This window comes from Protobothrops mucrosquamatus, unplaced genomic scaffold (genome assembly GCF_001527695.2).
Source record: "Protobothrops mucrosquamatus isolate PMUCROS unplaced genomic scaffold, P.Mucros_1.0 scaffold_91, whole genome shotgun sequence".
Classification (NCBI taxonomy): Eukaryota; Metazoa; Chordata; class Lepidosauria; order Squamata; family Viperidae; genus Protobothrops; species Protobothrops mucrosquamatus.
In genome coordinates, this window is record NW_015386167.1 from 49,265 (window position 1) to 60,000 (window position 10,736).

A 10,736-nucleotide genomic window follows, 5' to 3' on the forward strand; every position below is an offset into this window, starting at 1 on the left:
CCTGTGATCTGTTCTAATGCAAGGCAAGCAAATGTGATTCAGCATAGTGTGATGGATCATTTGACACTCAAGAGCGAATTTTTACTTTCCTATTTTCTCATTTTCAAGAAACATTTTTAGATAATGCTGGGTAAAGGATGTTCTAATGCTTTGAGTGTTTTTCTTCATTTATGTTATTGTAAACATCCCTAAGTTATAAAGAGGTTGGGCAACCCTTTGATAAAGTATCCCCTTCTCCACCTGTGGGACTTCTTTTTGGACTTGAAATCTCAGGCAGTTGTATGACTGCACTTTATATGGCTCACAAGCATGACTGGGCTCTGGTTACTGGGACACATCTAAGGGCTCTAGGTTAAAGAAGACTACTACCGGTATAAACTGAAATGATGCAAGTATGTCTCTTATGGTATATTTCTTGTAGTGGCTAAGATAATCCATTTATTAAAGGTTTTACACATTTTCATTCTACAATTTTAACAGAACACTGAAGAAGTTTGGGTTTTTCCAGTTACCAAATGCCAATTACTGTGTTTGCCAGCTTTAATGTTGTTTCTAATAGTGTGGCATTGCCCTCTAGTGGCTTGAATATATATGCACATTGTTCCTAGTCCCAAATAATAGTTTTTAAATAATTTGCTTTTAAAAAGAACATAGCGCTTAACTTTGTCAATAAGGCGTAGCAACTCTATCATCTTGTTTTCAATTTCTGTTTTCATATAGCAAATGTAACATATTAGTACCCTACTCAAATTTGATAATCCTCAGCATTAAAATCCATGAAGGGTGTAGTTAAAAACAGGCAAATCTTTGCAATCTAAATCATGTTTGTTGATCCAAGTGACTGAGCCTAGAGAATGCATATCATAGAAGGGATGGATTTAAAGAATGGATAACATGCAACAGTTGCTTCACATTCATTTCCTGATAATAGAAAGTACAAACAGTACAAATATTAATCACAATAATATTCTCTGCATATTTTCATAGTTTTCATTCAGTTGGATAAGAAAGACAAATGGAACTTGCTTTCAAACTTTCTTTTAAAGTAGAAGAGCATTTCCATGAAGATGTTAGTGAGTGGAATATGAGGTTTTTCATTCCATACTATGAGATAGTGAAGAAGTACATGAGAATAGTCTGTGTTTCACTGCACTTTCATCATACACTCTTTGGCTTCCCACACTTCTGATGAATCTCATGGGAAGATATCAATAGGAAAACCCTCCTGAACTGAAATTTTACAATAGCAACTCTCCTGCCACTAAGAGACATTGCCGCCCTTGAGTTAACAGTTGGTTGCTTCCTCTTGGACAAATATAGAGAAATCATTCACTCAACTTCTGGAGAATTGCAAAAAGCCATGCATGTACCGGTAATAACTTCCAAGATATTCCCAGTGTCTGAAAAGAGAAAAATCTATTTTTATCTAACAGAATGGAGCCAGAAAAATGGGGGGGGGGGGATTTCTCCAAAACAGCTGAAATGTAGCACTGCCAGAGAGCAGGGCTATCCAGTGATGGGTGGAAACATCAAATTTCTTTAGGCTAAGGCATTATTTTATAAATACTGTAATCAAATAATTGCAAAAGGTATTTTAAAGCAGATATAGGGATGTATGAACCTTAATTAGCTGCTAATTAATGAAATGAGGTTTTTTTGGTCAGAATATACTACAGTATTTTTAGTACATCTGTCTGATGCTTAAAAAACACTTGTGAAAGAAAACATTCAACCCATTTCAAAGTGCTTCTCAAACTGACCTGCAGGAAACTTGTTTTAAGAAGAAAACTAAAAAAGGCATAGCAAGGCAGAAATCATTAACAATATATCACATATGTTATCAAATGAGATATAATTTTCTTTTGATATGTCCAAAGTCATTTAATAAGGTAGATTTGAGTCTTAAAGATTATTTTATTTTGCCCACAAGAAAGGAGTAGTAAGTGAAATACAATCAGATATACACACGAGGTACCAAATATCAGATCCACATAGTTATTATAATCAGTGGTTAATGCATCCAATAACGTTCATTTCATCCAGTTGGTCCATTATTGGGTGTCAGGAGAATGAGTGAAAGGCTATGACAGTATAGACGCTACCCAAACCATGCTGTGCACATTGTACTTCTGTGCAAAATTGTAGACCTGTTTTTTTTTGGGAATTCAGTGTTAGAGACGAAGAATTTTGTAAACACACACGGTAGCAAGTATATCCATTTGAATACTAAGATGAATAAAGAATCAGACTTTTAATGTTTCTGATGCATTAAAATTATATTAATTCAGTCTTAAAACGATATGCAAAATAGGTTAGTATTATTAATTTCCAGTAAACATTTTCAATGTCACCTTGCTACTACTAAAAACAGCAGCTCTGACCTCCTCTGCTGAGACTTATGCCCTATCTCTCCTCTTTATGGACTTTACTACAAAGCAGGGAACTCTGTAACAGAAAGACACAGACTTTCTACTACTAGTTTGTGGAAATAATGCACAGTTGGTGGGAAACACTCAAAGTTCATACTGACTGTTGAGTAGAAGAAATAGACAAACAGACAGACGGAACCCACCATCCTGGAAGGAGGCATAGATAACATCAATCAAGAATCACTGATTCAACTGGATATTGCTAATGGCCAATTATTAGCAGGATGGTTTGTCAAATTGTATGTTTTATACGGCCTTAAGGATTTTGTATAAGTAATATGCAGTGGAATTGAACATGGGACTCCTTGTCACCAGATACTGCTCTTCTCTTAAGCTTTTGCATTTAGTTAGCCAAATAATTAGCTAAGGAAAAATAACTGCTTCTCCACTGACGCTGAAACAGAACACTTTGCTGGTCAAAACAATTTCAACACATAAACTACATGCATATCAATATTACTAACTAACCAATGGTAAGAGTATGATAAAATAGAAAGCAATTATCCTCAAAGATATGAAGCCATTTTAGGTCCATTATATTTTTCAGTTTTTAGATACCTTCCTGGTTCTTTGTAGTAGTCACGGGATTGCCAAGTTATTGTTAAAACTCATCCTTAATAGTGAAATGTGGCTGATCTTCAGGTTTAAAGTTTGGGTTAGGGCTGCCATCTTCATTGAGAATTCTTCGGGCAGTGTAGCCAACAATAGGATATTTGGCCTTGTAAACATTACTAAAGGTCTCATCCAGAGATTGCAACTGCTCTTCTGTGAGTCCCGTCTCAATGAATTGCAATTGTGTAAAGAAAAAAAGATGGAGAGAAAAGGGGTGGGTAGACAGAACAAATACAATGATTATTGCATACCTCCATGCTATGTAATGTGAATGCAAAGGACTACTAACTGCACCAAACAAGGTTTTTCAGAGTTCTGTACCTTTTCTATTTTTAAATCCCTCCCACATCCCACTGTCTTTAATGATCCTGTACATGGATTAGATCACTAGGACCAATAAAGCCGTGTGCAAATAAAACCATTTCTTAGTTGTGGCTTCAGATCAAGCTATGCTGAAAAGATCTTTTTCTTACTGTATCATAAGTGAGATCCGCTGGATCAAGGGACATTTTTGCAACACTTCGGGTTGAATCTTTGCCAGCTAGTACATTGTATGGTGCTCCTTTTCCATAAAATTCTGTTGGGGAAAAATAACACAAATAGCAGTTAAGTGCAGGACTTAAGATTTTTAGGATCTCTCTCTCTCTCTCTCTCTCACACACACACGTGTGTGTGTGTGTGTGTGTGTGTGTGTGTAGTCTGAGATATTTAAAGATTACACCTCTTTTAAGAACTATCGTAAATTACATCCCAGAGACTTCATTGTTCACAAGCCTAGAATTAAGTGTCGATATATTCTGAGATTTCTAGAAATTGGTTTGTTTTATCCTGGCTTTGCATGATACCAGGCCCTAAAAAGTTCAAAAACTAGTAAGCATGAAATGATGTCTTATCTTCAACTCTGTAACAAGAGAAGAAGGTCCATCTTTCAGCTTGTCTTGAACCAACTTTAATACAATAATATAAAATCCTAAACTGCTGAAATCCTCAACATTATAAAGCCTTAACAACAACGCACAGAAAGAGCTGGCATACAGTGGCATACAATGAATAATATAAGAGGTTGATTAGGGGGTGAAATGGTGACCAGAAAGGGAAAGGGAAATAAAAGATGAGAAATGGAAGTGAAGTACACAATTTCTCCAACCAGGAGCAACCCAAGCTTGACTGCATTCTGTGAGCTGTTATCCAAAATACTTGGAAAATATCAAATTGAACAAGGCAACCATACATTTGGATGATCCTAAAACTGGGAAAAAGAAAATGCCCACTGGAAACTACATTCACAGAATGTAAGGACTTACTTCTAATAGTAAGAAAGATAGAACCCTCACTCTGTGTCAAATTTCTGTATTACTTGGTCTTACGTCATACATGGTGGAACTGCATCCTCTCTTACTATCTCCCAAAGTTCTTCTCAAAAATACTATTTGGCCAAAACTTTACCCTATGTCAGTGATGGCGAACCTTTTAAAGACCGAGTGCCCAAACTGCAACCCAAAACCCACTTATTTATTGCTGGGTGCCAGGTGGGTGTGGCCCACTGGGTGTGGTCATGGCAGATTGGGTGGGCGTGGCCCACTGGGTGGGCATGGCCAGCTCGATGTTGCTCGTGGGGAGGGACACCTGTGGGGGCCGGGCAGGGTTGGGGGAGATCCAGGGGGTCTCTGGCAGGTGGGGTGGTGGGCAGGAGGCTCGGGGCAGTGGGCAGGGGTGCCATTGTCACAGGGCAAGGCGAGTCAGGAGCCGGGGTGGCTGCTGCCTGACACCATCAGCTGCTGCACACAGAGGCCAGCAAGCACATGGGTGCTGGGATGCATCCGGCCATGTGGGACCTCGGCCAGTTAGCGGGCGGCTGGTTGAAGAGGGACAGTTGCCATCTCCGGGGCATGGCACGCGTGCCCACAGAGAGGGCTCTGAGTGCCGCCTCTGGCACGCGTGCCATAGGTTCGCCACCACTGCCCTATGCCATGAGTGGTAAAATCGAATAACTGGATTCCCAAACTTTCCTTACATAACTGCCCATTCTCAGCTATTTGTATACATATGTGTTTATTCGTCAAACAAAAATTACTAATTAGAACAAGCAATGAAAAAAATAATAAAATGTGCCAGGGATGATAGGCATGTTAGTGCTCTTACACATGCTCCCTTGGGGATCTCTTAAATGTGGGTTGAAGTTCACAGAAGTTAAGTTGGAATTAAAACTATGGAAGTTAGTGGCTGAGTCAATTGAACCAGATACAATATTCCAGACTTGGACAACGCTGTTACAAAAACTGATTTTTTTACAATCAAATTTAAAGCAGTTTACATTAAGTTTAAAGCAGTTGTTCGCAAGCATTACATTACGATTAAAGCTAAAAAGTCATTTGCAGTTACTATGTACAATTTTGTATGCAATATCTAGGTCTGACCACAAGCGTCGCAGTTCTAACCTATCCAAACCAAGAATTTCTAGTCTAGTAGCAAAAGGTATTCTATGATGGCAAAAAGAGTGCATTTGCCATATACTTTTGCATACATGCGATTTATGTCCCCTTTTAATAACCCTATGGCAACTACTGACAAAGGTGTATGAATACTATATTGATATTGGGGATTATTCATCCTTATTGCTTTATGGATTTATTGCATATGTGAAGGGATGTGCATTAAAACTATAAGTTATCAGATGGGATTTTGAGATAAACTATTCAGTACTGAGATAAACAATCAGATTTGGATTGGGTTACTGAATCTTTTGAAGCAGCGATATTTTTTCAAACTGTTCACATTCCTCTCAGGACCCTCGTTTGAAACTGAACTCTTTAATGAGTAAAGGCAAAACAGCAGAAATGATTGAGGTTTTGAAATCCAGAGGAAAGCAAGTAAAAACTTGCTCCCCTTGGTTTTAAGCAATGGCAAAATGAATATTCCTGGGGCAGCAGCACTGGGCTGCTAACCAGAGAAGACCTAGATCAGTGGTGGCGAACCTATAGCACGGGTGCCAGAGGCAGCACTCAGAGCCCTCTCTGTGGGCACGCGTGCCGTCGCCCCAGTCCTAGGCCTTCAGCTGGGTTTTATAAAACCTTTTCGCTTTAGGCCTCCGCCACCGTGTACAAAAAAAAAGGTTCAATCAGTCAGTCAATTTCAACTTCTTGCGGGAAAAAAAAATCTTGCAAAGCTGGAATTGATTGATTGAACTTTTTAGTCCCACCCAGTTTGTCGTTACCACCGCAGCCACGCCCACCCGATGGGCCACACCACCCGGCACCCAATGATGCATAAGTGGGTTTTCGGTTGCAGTTTGGGCACTCGGTCTCTAAAAGGTTTGCCATCACTGATCTAGATTATTCTTCAGATGAAATTAGCACAGAAGGCTGCTGAATGGATAAAGTTTGCCATTATAGACAAGGGCTGTCTTTCTTCGAAACAGATAAGAGCAATCTGTGGCCTTCTTAGCTAATGCTGGACTGCAAGTCCCAGGATTGCTCACTATCAATCATGTTGGTTGAAGCTGATAGAAACTGAAATTTAACAACAAATGGAAAGCTAATGTTATCCAGCTCTGGAATTAAGGATAATAAACATCTGAAAAATAATTTAAAAAAACTAGCAGCATTCATAAATGAGAGGAACGCCTTTTCAGCATATCCTTGGGCAGTTGCCCTTGCTCTTTAAAAGGGCCATCTGGTTGAGGTAACAACACTGAGATATACTGGTACTTCTTATTGTGAACCATACTGAAGGGGGGAAACATTCTGCTTGTAATGTGATCTTACCTTTTCCAGAAGTGACATCAAACACCACACCCTTCACAGCTATGTAAATAGGTTCATCCTCCTGAAAAGTATAATTTATATACTTTATCATGAAATGTACTGATATTCAAGAAATACCAACAGCATACTGTTTGACTGGTCATTCTTTCTTTCCAAGAAAGCCAAAAGTCGCTTACTGGAACTTAAAGTTTCTTATCTTTAAAGAGGAAAGCCTGTTCCCATTAACATGTCTAAAACAGACATGTCAAACTCGCAACGTTACGTGACATCGCACAACGTATTGAAACTTTTCCCCCATTGCTGGCAACGGGGTGGGCTCGGTTTCGTCGTGACACGTCCAGCTTGCGGGCCAGCAGTTTGACACCCCTGCTCTAAAAAGAAAGACTTGCAGCATAAACCTGAGCAGAGAAATCTCTGATTGGTGTAAATAAAAAGGAAAATCTGTAGCACTGAATGTACTAGATGTAGAGTGGTTGCTAATGGGTGAAGGATTTGTGGTTCTCCAGAGGTGGTAGATGAACTCTAGAACCCAAAACTCTTTACTCTGTCTTGGCCATGATAGCTGGTGTTGCTCAGTGTTATACTTTAAATGCAGCTGGAAGGCCCTGGTTTCACTGCTTTTGAAAATGTCCACATCTAATTCCTTTGTTAATGAATAAATATAATGGAAGTTATCATATCCTTTATGATATATAATGTGCAAATGAAAGTTCTGAATACAAAGGTATAATATTTGTACAAAACATCCCCCAATTTTTTAAATGAAGAGGAACAGCAAACAAAGTAGTCCTTACTGCATACTTATTTGAAATGGCTTTAATATTTACAATCATTCTTGGTTTTCTTTCTTTTGCCTTTAGGTGTTCCTATAAGCATAAGAAACCGTGTTTCCAGTTTTCCACAAGGCTATCTATGTTGCCAATTGCTTTTTTTATTACAGTGTTGCAGAAGTATAATCCAAAGCGCCTTGTCGCCTGCCATGAGCATCTTTCTAAAGACCCCAGAACCCAGAATTAGTAGGGCTTCTAATCATGGTCATTTTTAGGAGCAAAATTGCAGGTCCTAAAGGCACTCAATTTCCCTTTAAAATGCCAGGGCTCCCCAAAACAGACCTTAAAATGCATTTATTTTTGCATTGCAGTCCAACTCTACACAAACACGTGTGTGTGTGTGTGTGTGTGTGTGTGTGTGTGTGTGTGTGTGTGTAATTTATAGTGCTACAAAACTAAGGAAAAGATGCTACAACAAAGTTTTGGAGACAGTGTGAAACCTCACTGCTGTGTCTTAACGCGCAGCATCCCAATTTGGGCAGTCATGTTTTAATGCTGTACAAAATCTTCCTTACTCTTTTCTTGTGGATTATCAAGGCTGTTAACTACAAGGCAAAACAAAAATGCCGCCTAACAAACTTCGCCGAGTTCAAAGAGATTGCAGCTCCCCAACCCGCCCTCCGCAGAAGAACTTCAGTCCCTTCCGGCCGAAAGCTCCAAGGCGGGATCAAAACGCCCACGACTGCTCCAGTCCTGTTATTGCAACGGAGGCCAGAGGCGCAGCTTCTGCGACCGAGAAAAGATCTTTTCCCCCGGAGAAAGCGGCTCGAGCCGGCCTTCGCCGTCGAGAAGGCCCGTTCCGACAACCATTCGGGCGTCTTTCCGAAAGCTTTGCCTACCTTGTGTCCGTCGTACCTGGCCAGCTCGTCTTCCGTGAAGAGGCGCACCGGTCTCTGCGAGGGCGGGGCCTTGAAGCGGAGCTCCTGCTCGCATCGCGCCTCCCGAGAGCCCGCGAGGGTCAACGCTAGCAGGGCAAGCGCCAGGCGGCGGCCTTGGGCCATGGCGCTCAGGCGGCGGACGGCTTCCAAATCCAGCCGGGAGAGGAGGCTGGCGAGGGAAATGCCTTCTCGGGCCTCCTTGTCTATTCACCCACTTCGTTTATAGCCGGGGTAGGCAACCTTGGCTCTTTTATGACTCGTGGACTTCAACTCCCAGAATTCCTGAGCCAGCTATGCTGGCTCAGGAATTCTGGGAGTTGAAGTCCACGAGTCATAAAAGAGCCAAGGTTGCCTACCCCTGGTTTATACGTTGCCTCAGCCCGAAGGCTCCAGAAGAGTCCTTCCTGCCCCTTCCTTTTGCTTAGTTCGAACAAGCTATGGATGGCTCTCGGATGCGAGCGTCATTCAGCTATTGAAAACAAAACAAAAAAAGTTCACTGGAGGGAAGAGAGAAAAAATCCCTCTTACTTGATTCTTTGACCGATTAAAGCAATTTTGTACCTTGCAATGCTAATGTAAAGTCTAGTTGCAGATTTGGAATGAATGACTCCGGGCACTCAGATGGTGCTATTCGTCCCTAGTTCTGAATTCGAGATGGCCTATCTCGGAATAAGGCTGAAAGTTTAATTAAAAGGTACTACAAGTGAAAACAACGTTTAAAAATAACTATAAACATTTTTTTTATTCTTGGGTTTTGTTTTCCATGTTAGAAACGGGTTATAATATTGTTAAAATGAATAGTGGGACTTAAAGCTGAAAACCTCTGCCGACTAACACGCCTGATTTCAGAAATATATTTAAATGCCCATTTTTTCCTAACAATGCATCAGTGCTCCGGTGCCGATGGCTTGATTTACCCTTCACCAAGTACAATGTGCTGTGGTTTGTTTTCTTGGTTGTCTCTTATTAACTCTTCAAACACTGCAAACCAAGCCTAATCATGTGTTTGCTTAAATCCTGCTTTATCTATAAAACATCAGATTGACTGGTCTGGAAGCCATCCAACTGTACACTGTACATACACAGAAGATCTTTGTGCAACAAGTGGCTAAGTGATTAAAATGAGTCATTATTACTTGTACAGTAAGGTATATAATAATAAAGAGGCAATGTAAACCTTATTAAGGGATCAAAATGATTTCTCATAGGTGCAGTTTGATGAAATGACAGAATTTACTTCTTAACTTTATGGAAGATGGGAATTTTTTCTTTTCTTTTTTTATTTTGCTGAAATGGTAAAGATTTTGGGTATCTGAAGAATTAATTAAATGAATAATTTTTATTAAAAGGAAGATTATTATAAATATAATAATGTTGTAATAATTGAAAACAATTGAATGATAATTAAGTAATTGAAGTTGTAAACCTTATTAAGGGTTCCAAATGATTTTTTATAGGTGTAGCNTAATTTTTATTAACACGGAGGAGATGGATTGTTTAAGTTTAGAGTTTGGAGTTAGAGATATTAATATTTGTTTATTTGTATTTGAATATTAGCCTAGGTTTGGTTTGGGAAGTCCGGGGGGTGGGGGGATGGGATATAACATTGTGTAATATCTGTGATGTATTTCTTTTTTTTTTATGATAAAAACAATAAAATTTTAAAAAATAAAAAAATAAAGAGGCAATTACTACTACTACTAGCAGGAGTACTAACATTCAAGAGAATTGACAATACTCTCCAGAATTCACCTGTGTCATATTACAGGAAACTTTCTTTGCTGCCGTGTGGTGCTCATCTGGATGTCTGCAGGCCAGGTATGGTTATTACAGTATTAGGGTATGATAGCCCTAATGAAGTCTGCTATCTACGAGTTTTGAGTTTAAAAAATTAAAACTTCTTTGAATAGCTTCTTGTTTGACGTTCTTTACAGAAATATTTGCACGTATTTGCTTTAGTGTAAATCCTGTTTATTGGGACATGCTTCCAAGTCTATCTTCAACCTTGTGCACATTAATTAAAATAAATCCCATTTAACGGATTATTTAAATTGTGCTAAATTTGTTAGATATATACTGTTAACGGATGCCGGTCACTCAGTTTGTTGCAGCTCTAGATATAACCGCTCTACCTCCTGCTTACGTTCTTCATTCTTTCAACCCATTTCCTGAATGGGCTAACCCGGCCGAACAGTATCCGGTCCCCCGGCAGTGTTTCTCAAC

General features: G+C 39.6%; 1 protein-coding gene across 1 annotated transcript; it reads right to left on the reverse strand.

Annotated features, from left to right (window-relative positions):
- Window positions 1-2,234: 2,234 nt before the first annotated feature.
- On the reverse strand, window positions 2,235-8,687 carry NENF (neudesin neurotrophic factor). Its single transcript, XM_015814664.1, has 4 exons — window positions 8,475-8,687; window positions 6,806-6,866; window positions 3,515-3,618; window positions 2,235-3,207 (listed from the first exon to the last, which is right to left on the reverse strand). Exons 1-4 carry the CDS (start codon window positions 8,634-8,636, stop codon window positions 3,031-3,033), a joined length of 504 nt encoding a protein of 167 aa, XP_015670150.1. The 5' UTR covers window positions 8,637-8,687; the 3' UTR covers window positions 2,235-3,030.
- Between the last annotated feature and the right edge of the window lie 2,049 nt (window positions 8,688-10,736).

Coding starts and splice junctions, on each gene's coding strand:
- NENF (XM_015814664.1), bottom strand. CDS start 8,636: ATGGCCCAAGGCCGCCGCCTGGCGCTTGCCCTGCTAGCGTTGACCCTC. Junction 3,619..6,805: donor TGATGTCACTTCTGGAAAAG/GTAAGATCACAT, acceptor TTTCCCCAACAG/AATTTTATGGAAAAGGAGCA. Junction 3,208..3,514: donor CGGATCTCACTTATGATACA/GTAAGAAAAAGA, acceptor CAATTCATTGAG/ACGGGACTCACAGAAGAGCA.